At 51.3% G+C, this 19,359-nt stretch overlaps 1 protein-coding gene across 2 annotated transcripts in view; it reads left to right on the top strand.

The window, feature by feature from the left end:
• Window positions 1-19,359, top strand: part of IGSF3 (immunoglobulin superfamily member 3) — an 86,410-nt gene that overhangs the window by 42,505 nt on the left and 24,546 nt on the right. The window contains exons 3-5 of one of the 2 annotated variants that reach the window (XM_035540626.2): window positions 11,352-11,762; window positions 12,838-13,227; window positions 14,932-15,333. In XM_035540626.2, the coding sequence (XP_035396519.1) occupies window positions 11,352-11,762; window positions 12,838-13,227; window positions 14,932-15,333 (1,203 nt within the window). The remainder of the gene's footprint in view (window positions 1-11,351; window positions 11,763-12,837; window positions 13,228-14,931; window positions 15,334-19,359) is intronic. The other variant, XM_035540627.2, reaches the window with a different exon arrangement.

The following is a 19,359-nucleotide window of genomic DNA, read 5'->3' as shown; positions in this document are numbered from 1 at the left end:
TTGGAAGCACCAGCCTGGCCGAGCTGCCTGCAGTCTCAGGTGTGAGCCCTTTTCTCATCTATGCAAACTGGCTGCAGATGGAAAGTATTTTCCAAGGATTTTTTCTCCCAGCTGTGTTGTAAATAGGAAAAAGGCAGGATTAGGGAGCTTTGAGAGTCCAACAGAAACTTCCTTCCCTCGTTGATTTCCCCGCTCTTCCTGCTGCGCTGTCATGGTACCACCAGCTCTTTGGTCACCCTGGAGTCTGCCAGGGCACAGGAGACCTGAATACCTAATGTGCTCAAGCAAGGGTTTTGGAAAAAGTACAGAATAACTAAGAAAAAATAAATCTTTCTCATTATTTTAGTGTAGCAGAAAAAGAGGCAGGCAAAAGCTATTTTGTTCTTCCTTTCTGAAGGTCGTGTTTACAGGAATTTAGCCATGATTTGAAATATGATAGCCTTTAAAACTACCCCACTTTATAAGTCTACCTTACAGGGAACAAAACTTCGATAGGCAAGGCAGGAGGACGTGTCCTAGCTGTGCCACAAAACAGTGCTCTCGAGTATACGTTTGGTGTAGGGTGTTTTTTTTTGTTTGTTTGTTTGTTTGTTTTTAAGTGGATTAATGGTTCCCCCAGATCTAGACGGGATAGTGTGCTGAGTTTTGGTAAGAGTAAGAGTGGCTGATAGTGGGCTGAGTTTTGGTAAGAGTTATTTTATAAAAGAAAGAAGAAAAACGTGAGTAGAGGCACTAGTGAAGCTTGATTTCCTGTGTGCTTTTTTTTTCTCTGTGGCTGAATTCCTAGGTATCTAATAAAGTGCAATCATTGCTTTTCCTTGATTGGGATATTCCCATGCTTGTCTTCCAGCTTACTTCTTTGGTATCTGAGGTTTGAACAACCACTGCATTCTCCTCCTCAGAGAAATAGTTGTGTGTGGTGGGTATCTACTATGCTTCTCCAGCTATTTCATGAAACCTGTGAGAATTTATTCTGAGACTGCTATCCATCTCTCAGTGTTTGTTGGAGAGCTTTAGCCACTCTCGAAGCAGTTGCCACTTTCCAAAGTTAGGTGAGAGGCAGGCAGGCATGCTTACACTGTCATTTCATGCTCTCATTTTGTTCAGCCGGGGCAGAATGGTGACGCTCCTGTAGAGCATGCACTGCAAACAGCAAACCTCACCTCCCAGGTACTAAGCTCTGCTCAGAGACTGTGCTCTAGCTGGCTCCTGTGCCTCCGAGTGGTACTAACTGCGAGATCAGCCAAGCTCCCATTGTGTGGCAGGAGAAAACCTATTTAAATGGGTTGTGGGTCCATGCACCTGCCATGAGTTAAATAATTAATCTGCTCTGACCATTTGCCATTGGTGTCCTCTGCTTTCAGCAATGCGATGATCGCTCGCATCGACTAATCAATCATAATTCTCCATATTGACCTGTGTTGATTTCCAGTTCTCCTTGCTTGCAAAAAGGCCACTTGGATCAGGCAGTTGTGAGTTCTTCCCCCCCAGACAGTACAGAGCAAGGGTGATGCAAGACCGTGTATCTTATCAGGCTCCTAATATGTTCTTTATTTGCATGCCATAGCGCATCTGCACGAGAGATCTTGGGCTTTCAAACTTTACGGGTGCTTGTAGGACAAGCTGTTATCTCGGAGCTGGAGAGGGTGAACAGGCACTGAGCAGGCTCAGCTTCAGGCGGAGATCAGGCAGCGCTGGTGGATGGGAAACATCGGTGGCTGAAGCTTTAAAGGAAAACCTTTCCTGTTACTGTCTCCTTGAAGCTTGCGTATCTGTAGGAAGATGTTAACCCGAGGATATCTACCAGCAAGAGAAAGTTATAAAAGGTAGTGATACAAGAAGACACTGTCCAAGGGCACTGCTGCGGTGAGGTCTGCAGTCTCCTGTCTTTTCCCTATTCCTGTTCAAGAGTCTCTTCAGGCTGATGTGAGCTGGCGATGTTTCCATTGCCCTGTGCCATCCCCAGCCCGCTGAGCACGCAGCAGCCAGCGGAGCATCTGCTGCTCTTCCTGGGCTGGTGTCTCAGCTGGTGAAACTCCACAGCCTGCCTCCGCTGAGGGTACGCACGGAAGCAGCCACGCAAGTGAAATGCTTCGTGCTGGTCATTTTGCCATTTACCTACAGGGTAGTGAATAGCAGCTGGGAAGCTGACAGCTTTCAGCGCCTTTTGCACTCTGATGCGGTGGTGAAACAAGCACTGATGGGGAAAAATGGAGCTGTCTGGAGACCTGGGGACAGCAGTGTGTCAGCTGTGTTTGGCTCTCGCTCAGTAGCTTCACCAGCAGAAGGCTGGAAACACTATAAATAAAATCCTGGATTCTGCAGGAGTCAGTGGTATTGATCCTGTGCTGGAGACATCGTGGAAACTTCCTATTTACTAGTTTATTCTTGACTTATTTTCATTGCTGCTTTTTTCGTTTGTTTGTTTGCTGCAATGCATTACTTTGATACAGTCTGTGCCTTTGGTTTAATAATAGGTGCGCCAAAAACGTATTTTCTTTATTTTGATGCGCAGTCTATTTCCTGACTGCTTATTTTAAAACGCCTTCTGGATCTGTACTGGAAAGGATTTGGGATATCCTAGAAAATCTGGGGTACTGACCTCTAGAAGACCTACACGTCCAGACTTTTGCCTTCTGTCCATAATCATCAGTTGTGTGTCTGTGCTGCTGGCTGTGAGCAAGCCATCTTTCTGTGGTGCTCCTCGCCTCATGGGGATCTCTTGTTGAGCAGGGCTCTGTGGTTGGCATGGGGTTGAGAAGCAGACAGTGACTGTAAAACCGGAGGAAGTGACCACCTCTTTCTGCAATGGGTGCTACATTTCAGCATTTAGCATTTGTTGTGGAAGACCACCCCGTGGCTGCTCTGTGGCTAAGTCTGCTGTCAGTGCGAGTTCATTGGGGTTGCACGAAGCTTTTACTCTTCCCCAGCAGTGAAATTTCCCCCAGACAGTTGTCCGCATAAGAGTGGCCCAAGGGCCAAGGCAGGATGCAGCTGCAAGGACGGCTTTGCTGCTGGCTTGTGCCCCAAGCTGGGAGGAAGCTCACTAAGGGCAGAATTCAGGACCTTCGATCTTTGTGAAATGAGACACCAACAAGCCACAAAAATAGTTGGAATATATAATTTGTACAGCAGGAACTATTGAGTTTCTGCCTGCCTGGTTTAGGAGCCACTGCCTGAGACATGGTGAGCAAAAGGATTTCTTTGTGTGCCTTGCCAGGGCGATGCAGAACTTCATGACAGAGAGACTTTGTTGTTTATGTCAACTGATTCTAGCTCGCAACTTTCCCACTGCCTGTCATCTTCATCTCCTTCAAGCATAGCACAGGTTGTAGGGAAAAGTGGTGTCCCCTTCTGTAGCTGTGAGGGGTGCTGCTCAAATCTTGCAGACAGTGCTCTTCTACAGGGAGAGCAACTCGGTGGTGGCCAGCTGTCTTCATGGTGATAACCAGAGAGGTGAACAGAAATCTGGGAGAAGGGAAGGGCACTGGGTGCTTTGAAATGCCCAGATCAATGAATATAAAAACAAATACATTTTAAAAAATTTTCAATATAAAGATGCCAAGCACACTCATGCATAAAGTCAACTGGCTGTGTGTGCCAGAGTAGCTTTTCCAGAGTAGTTGATTGCTACGCTGGAGCAGGAGAACACTTTACACGGTCTGAAAATGCGCTTCCAAGCACAGCACTTTGGGTCCTGTCTTCCTGTCCTTATCCCTGTTCCCCAGATCACCACCACCTAAACTAGAAGAAGCTTGGAGCATGAAGAGCTTAAAGAGGAGAGCTTGCTATTGCCCCATGTGTAAGAGGCAAAATTATAGAAGGACAGTAGAAAGAAAGTCTTTGGGAAAAGGGATTTGCAGTAGTGGACGTTACCTGGATTTATCTGTGCAGCCTGTTTTTGATGGCAGAAGTCTGACACTATTAGGCTGAATTTGCATTGCTTGTCTCAGTTCTGTTTTCTGCAGTCTTTAGTGCAGGAAGAGAGCAGGTGTTCCTCGTGGTTGGAGAGCTTGGACTCCATCCTGCAAGAGCCAGACCGTGCCTTTCATTCATCATGGGGGTGCTAGCTTCAAAATAACAGTTCGGGGCTGCCAAAACCTCATTGGAAGAAGGTAGCTTGGAAATATCCAGAAGAACCAACGTCCTTCATTCCAGCTCCCAGAAATCCCCCAGCTCATGCTGACCTATGGCTCAGTAGATGGCCTGCTGTCTGGTGAAGATGTATGTTTGTGCAAAGTGTTATAAACAATTCCCATACTTGGAACAGGACCGTTAGAAAAGATTTCTTCCGTTAGTTTGTACAGGGTTTTTTTTGTTCTTAGATTTCAAAACTTTCTCTGTTCTATTTATGTGCCACCCTGTGTCTCTCGGCAATCTGCTTAGAGACAAGCATGAAGAAGACGCGATTCTGATGTCTTCTTCCCCGTCCATGTGGCAGAAAGCCAGCATTTTTACTTCATCTTCCCTTGGGAACTTAAGACCCAGACCAGGGCTGAACGGAAATTAGGGCTGTAAAACAGAATAAAACCTAATTCCATCCTTCCTTCGGTGCTTTGTTTGCAGGGACTGAAATGCTCTGCTTGTGTGTTCAGTAGGAAGGCTGTTTTAGAGGGGATGGATAGGTCAGGGCAGGAGATCCAGGGCCAGCATTTTGGAAGCAAGCACTGCTTGCCCACCTGCGTTGCTGACTTGTGCATGATGCAAAGTGCTCTCCTCCACCGATCAGTGCCGCTTTGATGGGTAACATGTTGGATTGTAGGAGTCATTCAGGTCTGCACTAGATACGTGGCACAGGGATCCATACTCTCAGTTTGGAGCCCCGAGAGTCCTTAATTTAAAAAATGCTCACAGGAATCTTCTCCCAAGTACATCTTGGCCTGGGTTATCTTCCACCAAAGGGAAAAATAAATCGCTGCTGCCGACCTCAGAGAGCGGCTGGCCAGAGGGGCATGAGAAACTCTGATCCCGTGCTTTGCAGCACGTGGGACGGGCTGGGTCCCAGGAGGCAGGTGGGAGAAAGGAACCTGGTAGGACTCAGACCCTTCGTGATTGCCTAAATGAAGGAACCGCAGCTCTTAACAAGCTCCCCTTGACCTTCTGTGTGATCTCTGCCGGGCTCCTGAAAGGCAGACACTAATCTCTGCAAGCAGCTCCGCGCTCTTATCTCCAGTGCTGCTCCTTCTCTTACACGTGCAGCTGGGGGAGAGAGAGAGGAGAATCCTCCTTGAAAATTGATTGTGGGGAGGGACGGCCCACCTGCCTGAAACACCGCAAACATGATTACAGCCCCCGGGGAATATGGCCTGAGATGTGCTGTGATTGTTTTGAAATGATACCGCACGGCTCCCTCCCTGCGCGGCTGTTTGTATTGCCTGCCCGCCTGCCCCAAGTATGCTGGGCTGAACAAAATAAGGCTTTTAAAAAAATTGCTGAAAAGAGGATTTTCTAAGCTTTCCACTTCTATCATTTCTTACCTGCGGCTTCTGAGGTGTAAAACATTAAGACAGCATTGCCTACACAGCTTCAGAGGAGCCCAGGCTGTGTCAGCTCCTCGGCTCCATGCGTGCTGGGTATTTGTTGTTCTCCCCGTCTGTTCTGTGGGTCGGGGAGGCTGGGGCTTAGCAGGTTACCCTGTGCCAGCTGAGCCACAGAAAATTCCCATGTCCCTGCTCTTAGCTCTCAAGTGTTGTTAAGTAAAACACATCAGCTTAACCCTGGGTGAAAGAGGTACGTGCTGATGTGCTCTGCCCTCGTATTTGCGGTGGCTTAGGCTTGCATTAAGCTGCGGGAGCTAACCGGTGGCTCTCGGGCTTGGGATCAGAGGGAGTGCTAAGCCCTCAAAAAGGTGAGTTTCTAAAAGAGGGAGGCAGGTGGAGAGAGAGGGATCTGGGAGCTGATTCACCTTGACTCACTGCCGGAGCTAACTGCCTCTGCCGGCTGTCACCCAGCTGCCTGCAGGGCTGGGTCTCGCAGGGGGACAGGGGGCACAGGCAAAGCCACGAAGCAAGATTGCAGAAAAATTTTAATAGAATAAGTGTGCGTGTGTGAGGGATTAGAGGTTTCCCTCCCTCACTGCTGTGGCTGGGAAGTGAAGGCAGGCCTTGTGCTCTCTGTACCCCTCGACATGCCCAGCTCTTGGGATCTTTGGTTGTGTGTATTTTGTGATTTTTTTTTTCTTTTAATGAGGCCACTTGAACTTCTCCACTTAAATTAGCTGTCCTAATAACCAGATGCTCCTCAGGGTGCTTCGGGACTGGGTGGGTGTAGAGAGGCGAAGCAGTTCGCTGACAGGAGCCTCCCCTGCTCCCCACCTCAGCTTCAGCAGGAGCAGAGGGGCTGCGTGGCACGTGGGGCGTGCGGATGGGGTGACTCGGGCACGGAGGCACGTCCTAGAGCAGGACCAGGTTGTGCAACGGGATCCTGCTCCCGCGGCACAGGAGGAGGGCGAGTGACGGATAGCATGGACGGGCGCGTGGGGCAGGGCGGGTGTGACTAACGGGCCCAGCGGCAACAAAGGAGAAGTTCAGGCCCTGAGAGGGGAAGCTGACCTAATTTCGAGTTTACATGTCCTCTATCTGATTCTCTCTCCCCCTTTCTTCTACTTCTTGTTGTTTCTTTTGTTTTTTTTCTCTGCCCTTTCCCACTGGCTGTCTGAACTCGTCCAGTTGCTTTGAGAGATGCATTTCTGTCGGTGTAATCACTCCAGCCAGTCATTAACGTACAAACAAGGCTACTATTGTAATCTGAGGATTTATTGCTGCTGCTGTGAAACAACTGCCATGCCATCTTACTTAACTCTTCAGTTCCCTCACTGCCTGCTGGCAGCAGCTGGGTCGGGAACAAGCTGCCCTCTTAAAGAGCTGCCTGCCTGCAGGCCGAGGATGTGCTGCTTGGCTTTGTTGCCCCGCAGAGTGCCGTGGTGGTGTAACTGCAAGTGGTGCAGCGCTTCGCCATGGATTTCTCGATTGTGAAGCAACCAGAAGTGACTTCAGAGTTCGACTTCGCGTTTGAAACAAGGCTTAAATGTTTACGCTGGGGTTAAAAATGTGTTCCGGTTGCTTTTCTTTGGACCGCAGCTCAAGCTCTGTTCACCCAGTCGGGAGACTGAAGTGAATTCATTGACAAATTTAGAGAAGTGTATGACTTCTTTTCAAAAATGGTTAAAACGTCAGTACTTCTCAGCTGCCTTTCCTTTAAAGCCGTCTTTAACGATCCCTGTGTCTCAGACAAGACAGTGCAGGTTGGGCTTTACCGAAGGAAAGTAATCCCCTACCCAACCAGATTTTTAACACTTCTTAGCGTTTTCCCTGTGGTACCAGAAACCCGTCGTTATGTGCAGGTCGGTGAGGAAGAGGGGAAGTTCGGAGAGCATTTCCCTCCCTGGGCTGCAGGATCCGGAGCAGTTACTGGGAAGTCTTGCTGCTTTCTCTCTGCTGACCTTTTGGGTTGGCTGTTGTAGGAGCTCTGTTCTCCAAATCGTGGGGCATTGCCTTGTCCCCACGCCTCTCTCCGGCGTGATGCAGGAGTTGAGGTACACCCCAGGCCCCTGCCCGTTTCTCTTCGGGATTTAAAACTAAGGCAAGTCAGGGACATTATCAGCGGCATGATGTGCTCGGTTTTGTCCCCTTGTGGAGGTGACATTTGGGGGTCTTTGTTGCTTTTGCAGCATAGCCCAGCATGTGTTTTTCTTCGTGCTGAAGGCATTTCAGGTGGGAGGTGTCCGGAGTGCTGCAGCAGGTAGGGATCGGCATGTGCAGCTAATTGCCAGGAATGAGGGCTGGAGAGGATTCCGCTGCTCATCTAGGTATCTTTTCAGCCTTATCACCATCTCCTGCCACACGTATGCACACGTATTTGGATCCCGTAAGGAATGGAAATCAGCAGCAGCACGGCGGAGGGGTGGGGATGGGGGCTCCCCGGGCACTTGCTGCAGCTGGGCGCGGGCAGGTCCCTTCCAACTGCTCCTCTTGCCTCGGGGCAGCTCTGGTGGCGGACCCCCATCCTTCCTTACGCTGTTGGCAGCAGCAGCATCGTGCCTGATGCGGGGCTGATCACAAAGCACTGCTCACATTCCCGTTAGTGTTGTCGTTTGGTGCCCGCCAGTGCTTTCCTCCAAAGTGGTGGCGTTGGCACCGCGCTTCATCTTGAGCAGCTTGCTTCTGTCTTGCAAGCACAACCAGAGGCATCGGGGAAGGAGGTTGGTGGCACTGAGCTGGGATCCCTGCGGGGCAGCAAGATGTCACGGGGCAGATGGAAACATAACTCTTGCACTAATTCTTTTTAAAATCCAGAGCAGTATTTCTCAGCCAAAAGCAGCTCCCTAGGAGTAGGGAGTGCATGTATTTGTTCTTCCTAAATAGTTCACACTTGACACTTGGCAAGCGTAGCTCTATCCAGACGGTAGGAAGTGGGCAGTTGGGGACACAAGGTAGCACCACGCAGTGCCTCTAAAGCGTATTGGAGGGTAAAAGCAATAATGAAACCCAAGGGAAGAAGAGGCTGGCGGGTTTTTGCTTGGCCCTCGAGATGGCCCTGTGCATAGCTGTGCTGACTACCCTATGTAAGTTGTTTTGCTCCTGAAGAGCCTGCAGGGTGAGGCTACTGTGGTGGTAAGTGACTTTTACCAGCTCGGGGCTCTGGCTCCCAGCCTGTTGCTCCTCGTGCATCACCTAACAAGGAAATGGTATCCCAGGCAGGTTTGCTGCCTTGCCTGGGAGTACACAAAACGTTGGTAGCTTTCTGATTTGTGTCCAGCATGTAACGGCTTTGCAGTCCTACTCCTCGGGGGTGATTGGCGTTTTGGATACCTAAGAATAAACCAGAGCCAGCCTAGGGAAAGGGGACACCTGGGTCGTCTTTGTCCATGTGAGGTAGAGTTCATGTGGAAATGGGGCTGGTCCTGGGGGCTTGGAGGAAAGCGTGCTGGAGAGCTTGAGCTGCGTACCCAGTGCAGGCCAGGGAACTCCAGTCCCTGCTCCAGGTGAATGTAAGCCGGTTCCTTATCCTAAAGTTAACACCTTAGTTCCCAATCTGCAAATACTTCTGTGTAGCTCACCGGGTGCTCCTCGCGTGCACATTACTGAGGTGTCTGTATCTGAGGTGGGTTTGGCTGGAGCTGCGTGCACTAGGGGAGAGGGGAGCACCTCCTGCTCCTTCCTTCCTCCTCCTCCTCCTCCTCCTCGTGGCAGCAGGACACTTGGACTGTCCCTGGCTGGGCCCCTGACACCCTCTAGTGGCAGTACTGACGTTTAATATTTCAGAAGCTCTTAAAGCTTGGGGGCTGCGAGCACCCCTTCTGCAGCAGCTGGCGGCTCAGAGGCTAGTAGGCAATGCTGCCTTTCTCTCTCCGTCGACCTGCCAGCTGGGAGCAAGGGGGAGGCCAGGCTGGGTTTGGGGGGAAGCATGGTACAGGCTCCTGGGTGGCATGCTGGAGAGAGGGGAGAAGGGAGCAGGAGCTGGGCGAGACAGAGAGGGCAAGGGTGGGAGCGGGTCCTCCTGGCTGTGAAGGCAGCCTGCCGAGAGCATCCCCACACCAGGCTGATTCAAAATTACAGTCTCAAGGCTGTGTGAACCCCAAAGGCCGTACTGATTCATCTAACGGGGAGGATATGGTTGGATTTTTTTTTTTTTAACCGAAAGAGCACAAGGAGTGCAACACAGTGTGTTGGGCATTATCATAGTCAAATTACAGCCTTCAGCACGCCACCGCCTCCGGATTTTTCTCCAGGAATGCGTTTTGCAATAGCTGCGGTGTAGAAGATGCTAACCCTCCCTCCAGGTTATGACCTGGAAATACGAAGTCCAGTTGGCGAAACGGTGCCTGTGTCAGCCTGTAAGCAGCTCGGGGAATGGGGTGGCAAGCGAGACACGGCCGTGGCCCTACACTCTTCCTGTCCCACTGTGGGAGCCATGCTTTGCTTCCCCGGGCAGCCGCTGCCGCGGGCTGTGCATGGGGCCCGTGCTGGGACAGGCTTCCTCTTGTCGTCCCAGGGAGCGGGCGGCTCCGTGCCTTGCAGGGCTCTCAGACTGGCTGCGGGAAGGAGGATGGGCAGGCTTTCTTCCCAGAGTGCTGCTTTCACCCCGCGTACCGGCGTAGGGAGGCTGGTGTGTGTAGCAGGGAGCTCTGCCTTTGAAGCAGCTCAGTGGGAAAGTAACTCCAGCAAGATGGGGATCGGGTTTAATTTACATACCCAATGTAAAAATAAAGTTACGAGAGCCCATGACTGGAGGGCAAAGAGAAGGGGGCTGCACCGCTCTGGAAATCATTCGGAAAGGTTTGAAATGAGAAATTTAAATCTCCTCGTGCAGGCGTGGTGAGCTGGGGAGTTCGGCTGCCGGCTGTGATCACCGCTTTGCTTGGAGTCGGAGGGAAGAGGGGAGAGGAGAACCGAGGCAGCTCCTGGCTGGCACGAGATGGCATGGCCAGAGGCTATTGCTGCCCGTAGGCAGGGAATGGGGAGCTTGGGTGAGGAGGATGAGGGGATGGGAGGCAGCAGGAGACGTGGCTGCGGGGATGAGGGCAGTGGCCGTAAATGAGTCTTACCAGGTATTTTCCCTGCTGGGACAGTAAATTCCCTGGTTAGAGCACGCTTGGTCAAAGCAAATGCTCTGGGCTGAGCTGGACGAGAAAAAATTCCCTTTCATTTACTCCATCCTGTGGCTTTCTTCTTCTCTCTCTCCTGCTTTGGATTTCCTGCCGTAAATAATGCCAGCGGTTGTCCTCAGGGCAACTGATTGCTTTCTGTAGCAGTGCCTGAATGAAACAGATGCAGCTTTTGGCAACGTAACCAATTTTGTCAGATCCTCCAGTGTTGTCAATGAAACTGAGCTGAGATGTGTTAATTATATTCCGCTGGTGCATGGTGAAACCGTGGGCATTAACAGGTTCACTGGCGCTGCCTTGTCTGCAGACTTGGAAAGGAGGCTTGCCGTATCCTCTCCATATGATGTTTCTTGAGACAGCAAAATTTATAAATAGCTCTTTTTAAGAAAGCCTGCCTTCTAGTAGCGGGACCTCCTGCTACAATTGAGATACTTGCTAAAATTAAGCAAATCTGCGGTGCTGCAGGGTTTTTTTCATCCTAATTTTAGTGGCTGTTCGCTGTAAATCCAGCTGTGTGATCTTTTCCGCCGTCACTCATGCAGGTATTTGGGGTTGATTGTCTTTTTATTTGGGGCTAGGTATGAGCTGGCAGGCCTTTGCTAATCCTCGTGATTAATTACAACCATAAAAAGAGACCTCTCCCCCAGCTCTCCTTTAACGTATCCAGGCTGTGGCCCCTCTCCTGGGTCAGCATCTCGGCGTTCCTAACCCTAACGCTGTGCTTCTCCGTCCCCCTCCGCTGCAGTGATCCCCGACTCGCTGCGAGTGACCGCAGTCCCGCAGACGCTGCACAAGGTGGAGCGCGACTCCCTGGAGCTGAAGTGCGAGGTGTCCAAGAGCACGGCCCAGCACAGCCACGTCTCCATCGCCTGGTACCGGCAGCGAGGCGGCGAGGCGCCCGTGGAGGTCATCTCCCTCAGCCGCGATTTCGTCCTGCGGGCCGGGGGCACCTACGCCCAGCGGCAGGCCACGGGGGACGTCCGCTTGGACAAGGTGGGCGAGACCACCTCGAAGCTCACCATCTACAACCTCCACCCGTCAGATCAAGGCGAGTTCTACTGCGAGGCGGCTGAGTGGATCCAGGACCCGGACAAGTCGTGGTACGCCATGACCCGCAAGCGTTCTCAGGGCACCATCGTCAACGTGCAAGCCACCGGTCAGTGTCTTCTCTCTCTTTCCTTGCTTGTCCGGGTGGTGGGAAGAAGCAGAGGAGGTGGAAAACAGGGCTGTGCATTGTTCGGTGACTCAGTGCTGACCCAAGCAGGGAGCAATGCACACCACAGCTTTTTACCATCTAAACAAATGAGTCTGCAAGGCCAGCTGCAGAGCTCCCCTAGGTCCGATCACACCTAACGCTGGAGCAAGGCCTGCAAAGCCGTGCCTGGTCTGGGACTTGACTCTTTCACACTGTGGTTCTCTCTTGACTCCACGGTGGGGTTTGTGGTCTCCTCAGATAAGCCCAGTTGCCTCTTGGGGTGAACCCATGGAAAGCAGCTGTTCCTGGGAGGGTTGCGGAGGTCTCTCACTGCTGGTTACCCAAGTGGGGCCAGGCTAGGTCCTCTTGTCTTGGCACTGCTGAGACCTGGACCAGTGGTATCTTCTACCACACACTAGCAAGGGGGCTTGGTGGCAGCCCCTGCTGTCTGACATTGCCAGTGGTCTGGGCTGAAACGGGAGCTAAGGCATACATACAGCTTACACGGTTGGTGCTAGCACAGGCAATGAGAATTTGGGGAAGTGGGGAGGTAAGAGTGACACATCAGAAATTTAAACTAAAACTTTGAGCAAACACTTCTGTATTGCCTGAGGCCCATTTGCAAGTCAAAATCCTTCTCACAGCCAGCAGCACAGGTTCCCGCTAAGGATCTAAAAACCCAGATGAGCTCTTTTGTCCTCTCAGATATCCCTAAAAGCCCTGCCTTTCAGCCCCAGCAATCTGGGATGAGTAGGACTGGGCTCCAGCTCACATCCCGTGGTGCCACTGGATCCCAGTGTTACAGCAGAGATGCTCCCAGGTGGAAAGGCTGGGGAAAAGGTGATTTGGCTGGGGAGGCCTTGCAGCTTTTGCTTCTTACAGCCAAAGCAAGCCGCTCACCCCTCCACCTTGGAGGTGCATGTGTCCAAGGGGTGGTGACCAGGCAGTCTGGCAGGTTGCAGCCACCTCGCGTGAGGTGTGCTGCTCTCCAGGTGGGCTTTGCCACGCTGACATGAGCTGGTCTGTCTCTCCCTAGATAAGGAGTTCAGTGTCCGGCTGGAGACGGAGAAGCGGACGTACATTGTGGGTGAACCAGTGGAGTTTCGGTGCATCCTGGAGGCACAGAATGTCCCTGACCGCTACTTCTCCATCTCCTGGGCCTTCAATAGCTCCCTCATCGCCAGCCTGGGGCCCAACGCCGTGCCAGTGCTCAACAACGAGTTTGCCCAGCGCGAGGCCCTGGGCCAGCTCAAGGTAGCCAAAGAAAGCGACAACGTTTTTGTGCTGAAGATCTACCGCCTCCGCCTCGAGGACAGTGGCAAGTACAACTGCCGGGTGACCGAGCGGGAGAAGACTGTGACGGGGGACTTCATCGACAAGGAGAGCAAGCGGCCCAAGAACATCCCCATCACTGTCCTGCCGCTCAGTAAGTAGAGACCTGCCTGCTCCATCCCGGGACGCTGCCAAGGGCCTTGCTCTGCTGGGCAGCTAGCTGGTGAGGCTGTGGTGTGTCCAGCCCAAATCAGACTTCAGAAGGGGAATGGGGAGGATAAGAGTTTGTGTGCTGTGGAGGCTTGAAATCCCAACTGGCAAGTCTTTTTGGAGGGCAAGGGGAACAGTAGAGCAAGGGGGATTGTGCTGCTCAGGTTCATGAGTGGGGAAACGTGTCCCCACCTTGGTGATCACTCCAACCTGGCAGTTGTGGTCTTGAGGTGAAGGTGTGTGTGACAGCCTCTGGCTTGCTCCTCGCACCTCTACCCTCTGCACGAAGCTGGGCGCCCTGAAGTATACAGCAGGCGTAACGGGGAGACTGGCTTGTCCCTGCTTTATCCTAAGAGCTGCTGGGTTCCTGCAGGCTGTGGCTGTTGTTCAGCTGTCGTGAAAGACACTGGGGTTGCACCCTGCACTGGGAAAAAACAAGGTTCACCTGCTCCTCAAGCCCCAGTTTGCTCTTCAGCATGGAGCCCTGTTGTGGTCACTGTGTGTCTGCCAACCCTGGTGAAAACAACCCTGCCAGAGGCTCGCCTGAGTGCCTTTTGTGTTTATCAGGCAAATGTGATAAATACATGAAAGGCAGGGTGAGAGAAGAGGGTCAACTGACTCATTCCTCCTTTGTTTTGCTCTCTCAAAATCAGGTAGCCGCAGCATGGCGAACCAGGCAAGTGTTGCCCAGGTTACCCTAGCTGCAGGGTTTGACCAAGCAGATGGGAAGCTGACAGGATTTTGTGCAGTGTTTGTCTCCTGTCTCTTAGGCTTGTAGGGAAATGCAGCCCTTTCCTCAAGCTTTTTTTTCCTCCTCGTTTCTCCAAAAGAAATTCTAATTCTTTTCTCTCTTACCAATATTTGGTCTCATTTGTTTGGCATTAAAAATTAGTTAGAAATCTTGCGCTGGACAATTGTCTAAAATGCAGTACTTCTAGGCAAAGCCACCTTTCAGGCAGATTTCATTCCTGAGATTTCATAAATCACCAACTCTAGGAACAAACGTGATTTTTCAAGGGTGCTAAGTGTCCATAACTCCAACGGAAGACAGCAGGAGTAACCAGCACTCAGTATCTCTGAAAAATGAGCCGTAAAGCCTAACATCTCTGGGAAGCTCAGGGTAACATTTTTTTTTGATGTTGCCAAACACTGATAGCTACCTCTAGTGTTGAGAGCGATGGGAGTTTGCGAAAGCTTCTCCCAAAAGGTGTTGCAGAAATGGACGTGGCAAGATGGTAATCAGATTGACACGAATTGAAAAGCCCAGGGAGCTGGAAGCTTTTTTTTTTTTGGCAGAGCCGGTTGCATGTGGTGCATGTTGTAGCAACACAAATTCCCTCAAGCTTTGCTGAGACCCCAGCCTGGACCTGCGAACTGAAGACGCGGCAGTGCCTCCTGAGCCCTAGGCAGAGATTTTTCCCAGCTTTGGCCAACACCTGCTTTGAGTGTGCAAGGCACCAGGAGCAGCTCGCTGCCCACAGACTGTTTTTGGATGTGGTCACGCATGAACTTAAGACGTGCCTGGACCCAAATGCGTGGGCAGTTTCCTGCACCTGGTAAAACACCGCTCTGGCCAGCAGCGTCCTTGCAGACTGAGAAGTGCCGAGTGTGTATCATCTCCCCTGTGTGTGTGCGTTTCTCTCCTTAGAGACCAGCATCTCCTTGGAGATTATCAACAACGCCAGCAGTGTCTTGGAGGGGGAGAGCCTGCGCTTTGGCTGCAACGTGCGCTCAGGCGTGGGGCCCCAAAGCCGCCTCTCTGTCGCCTGGCAGCTGGTGGACAAGCAGAACCGGCGCAGCGAAATCGTGCGTCTGGATCGGGACGGCACCCTGCAGCCCGGCCCGTCGTACGCCGAGCGCAGCAGCTACGGGGGCATCCAGATGGAGCAGGTCCGGCCCGGCTCCTTCACCCTGGAGATCTTCAACAGCATCAGGGCGGACGAGGGCCACTACGAGTGCCGGGTGGCCGAGTGGACGCGGACACTGGATGGGGAGTGGCAGATGGTTGGGGAGCGGCACGCTGGTACCCCAGTGTCCATCACTCCTCTGGGTGAGTACTCAAGGTGTGGGGGCTGTGGGGCCGTGCGCCCCACGAGCCTGGCTCGATCCAGGAGGTCATCTGCAAATACCTGGGGCTGCTGTCAGCACTCTGTGCTTGCCAGTGAAATGGAGGCACCAGCAGCCCTCCTGCAGCTCCTGCAAAGGTTGGTGCAAAACGTCTGCGTGCCCAGCTGCATTTGAGGGCAAAATCTGAGGGGTGGCTGTGGCAGGAGCAAAGCAGGGGATGGCTGATGGGAGCCAAGGAGAGAGACTGCCAGCGTCATGATGCCCACTGAAAGGGGGGAACCACATCCCAACAGCCCTGGAGCTGGGCTGTGGGGAGTGACTTGGTGGTGCTCCATCAATGGCCAGTGGGCATCAAAGCCTCCTTGCATGCTCTGGGCAAGCCTCGTCTCAGCTCACCAGACTGGGAGAGCGAAACACAGGGCACCTATTGGCCCAGCCACCAGAAATCATGAGCATCTCCAACAGCATCAGAAGTCCTCAGGACCTATGGATCAGGACCGGTCCTCACTGCCTCTGCCAAGAGGCCCTGAGCAGCTGACCTGGGACTGAGCCAAACTAGAGGCCGTGATCGTTGCGACTGGTACTCTGCTCTGCCAAATAGCTCCTCTGGTTCAAATACAGCATGTGACGTCAATTTAGGAGAGGGCAGGTAGGGCATTAGAGATTTTGCATAGATAGTGAATTACTTGGGTCTCGCTCAGGCCTTGCTGTATTAACCCCTGGACAGGTTCCCAAAGTTCTCTGCAGGAGACCGAAGAACTGATGATTATTCCTGCAAGATCCCTGATTTGCAGAATGCTAGAGCTATAAACAATTAGTGCGTGCTATTCAAATTTCAAGATAGATTTTTTTTTTCGATTCTCCACAGTGTTAACCTTAAGATTTGGCAAGATGTGTGAGAGACCAGACTTTAAAGTCATATTCTGATTAAAATCTTGCTTTTTTTTTCCTTTTCTCCCCTTCACTTTTGACCTTCTTTCAGAGGCTGTTCTGTCTAGAGCTAGAAACCATTGCTCTATAGGTTTCAAAAGCAGGTAGGGACGTTAGTTTGTAAAGAACTCAAGGCAGATTCTCAGCTGGTTTCAACAGCGTCTTTGTCTTGAGGTCAGGGGCATTTGGCCCCTCCTAAGTCCATGTGTTGGCCATTCTCTTTACTTTGCAACTTGTGGAGGTTTGTTGGGATGGAACAGGGAGTACAGTGGTAGATGAAGTGATGAGATTTTAAAATGCATCACTTTTACTCTTGCTAAAATTTAAGATACAGGAAATTGATCAGCAGTTCCAGAAGATGGGATTTGAAGGTAGTTGTCCCTCCACCTCTTTCCCTTGTCCCAGAGAAATTTGACTGTTACATTCTGTCAAGTCCTAAGAAGTAACAAGGTCCTCTTTCTGTAACTAACAAACCTGTAGTAGCTCAGAAACATTTAGTGATGAAAATATCAAATATTGTTTTCTTGCTGCTGAATCTGATATTTTTTGTTCAGATTAATGCTTTTGAAGTGTCTTGAGAAACTAGAATGGAAGGTGCTAAGAAAAAGCAAGAGAGGTTTATTGCTACAGAAAGTGCTAGTAAAAAAAATGCAGTAAATTTAGTGACACTCACATTTCAAGTTAAGGTCTAATCGTTTGCCAGTCTGCTAGGGTAAAAACTCTTTAGCTGAACCAGCACAGATAATGTTCAAACCCATAAATCTATCGCCACTGTGGTTGTGAAGCAACAGCCAGAAGAGAGATGTGCTGTCAGATGAGACCAGATGTCCCTGAACTTCTGAGGATCTCAAGTGCCCAGCAGGGATTTTAGTCCCTGGCAGATGGGAGGGAAGGGGCAGGCACTCTGAAATCTGTGGGTAGAGGAGGGCAGGCTGGGTGAGGGGGTTCTGCTATATTGTTACGGGGAGGTCTTGCACAAAATGTGCCTGCTTACATGTGTGGATGCTCTCCTTTTGTATGAATTCCCTGGTAAAATTATAGAGAAGATTATTCTGGGAATTACTGAAAAACACCTGAAAGACAATGCAGTCATTGGTCACAGCCAGCTTGGGTTCATTAAGGGAAAGTCATGTTTAATGAACTTAACTTCCTTTTATGACAAGGTTACCCACCTAGCTGACTGAGGGAAGCCAGCTGATGTAATCTTTTGGGATTTCAGCAAAGCTTTCCATGCTGTTTCTCACAGTATCCTTCTGGACAAAATATCCAGCATACAGCTAGACAAATACATGATGTGATGGGTGAACAATTGGCTGATGGGTTGGACTCAAAGGTTTATAGTAAATGGGGTTACATCAGGCTGGTGGCCAGTCACTAGTGGGATTCCCCAGAGCTCCATTCGAGGGCCAGTTCTCTTCAATGTTTTCATAAATGACTTGGATGTAGGACTTGAAGGTGTACTAAGTAAGTTTGTGGACAATGCTAAACTGGGAGAAGCTGCTGACTCCCTTGAGGGTAGAGAGGCCTTGCAGAGAGATCTTGACAAATTAGAGGGCTGGGCAACCACCAAGTGCATGAAGTTTAACAAGAGCATGTGCCAGATCCTGCACCTGGGTAGGGGCAACCCTGAATATACATACAGACGGGGGGATGAGAGGCTGGAGAGCAGCCCTGTGGAAAGGGATCTGGTCATTCTTGTTGACTGCAAGTTGAATAGGAGTCAGCAGTGTGCCCTGGCAGCCAGGAGGGTCAACCATACCCTGGGATACATCAGGCACGACATTGCTAGCTGGTCAAGGGAAGGGATTGTCCTGCTCTGCTCTGCGCTGGTGTGGCCTCACCTTGAGTGCAGCATGCAGTTTTTGGTGCCACAATGTAATAAGGACATAAAACCATTAGACGAGTGTCCAAAGGAGGGCTACAAAGATGGTGAAGGGTCTGGAGCAGAGGACGTATGAGGAGCAGCTGAGGTCCCTTGGTTTGTTCCTCCCACAGCAGAGCAGGCTGAGGGGAGGCCTCATGGCGGCCTGCAGCTCCCTCATGAGGGGAGCGGAGGGGCAGGCGCTGAGCTCTGCTCTCTGGGGACAGCGACAGGACCCGAGGGAACGGCATGGAGCTGGGACAGGGGAGGGTCAGGCTGGGTGTTAGGGAAGGGTTCTGCACCCAGAGGGTGGTCGGGCACTGGGACAGGCTCCCCAGGGAACTGGTCACAGCACCGAGCTTGACAGAGTTCAAGAAGGGTTTGGACAGTGCTCTCAGGCACAGGGTTTGATATTTGGGTAGTCCTGTGTGGAGCCAGGAGTTGGACTCAGTAATCCTTGTGGCTTCCTTCTAACTCGGGATATTCAGTGATTCTAAGAAGAGGGGATTTTGTATGTTAACCTTAATGTCATGAGCATGTTTGCTGAGGACTTGAGAAACAGATTTGGTTTTTACATGGCAGTTGAGAGGAGAGAACATCATTAAGTTTCCTTGCCTAGCCCAACTGGAGATTAAACTGTACAGAGTCAGCTGATCTTGGTAAAATTAAGGTGGCTTTCTAAGGCCGGAGCTGCTGCCGTGTCTGAAGGTAATGGCTTACGTGGGGATGAGATGTGGCAGTTCTGCCTTCTCAGCCTCTGTCTCCTCTCTGGCGTAATCACTAAACATGTTGCATGGGGCTTTAATCCCAAAGATTGACCTCCTTTCTCAGTAATTACACATCCATGAGCGATGCCATGAATGACTGGGGCTGCGGAGGCACTTACTGGAGGTGTACAGATATGGTGATGTCTACATTGTGGCTGGTCTGGCCCACGGCAGCAGCTCTGTGGGTTGCAGTGAGCTCTCAGCTCGTCGCCCAAGCTGTAATTTCAAGCCTGTGGCAGGCTGAAGCTCCATGCTGATCTAGAAGACATTCCTGTTTCTGGTGGGGTCTCCACCCATGGGGCTCCAGCAAAAGCTTTGTTGAATGCCTGGGTCATCAGCACAGCAGTGTGAGGGAAGAGAGCACCAAGCCCACCTGGACGCCCAGCAGAGACCTCCAGAAAGTAAACGCTTCTTGGAGATGGTGGTGGTGGAAAACAAGGTCCCTGCTATA

This window comes from Cygnus atratus, chromosome 1 (genome assembly GCF_013377495.2).
Source record: "Cygnus atratus isolate AKBS03 ecotype Queensland, Australia chromosome 1, CAtr_DNAZoo_HiC_assembly, whole genome shotgun sequence".
Taxonomy (NCBI): domain Eukaryota; kingdom Metazoa; phylum Chordata; class Aves; order Anseriformes; family Anatidae; genus Cygnus; species Cygnus atratus.
This window is presented reverse-complemented; position numbering and strand designations above follow the sequence as displayed.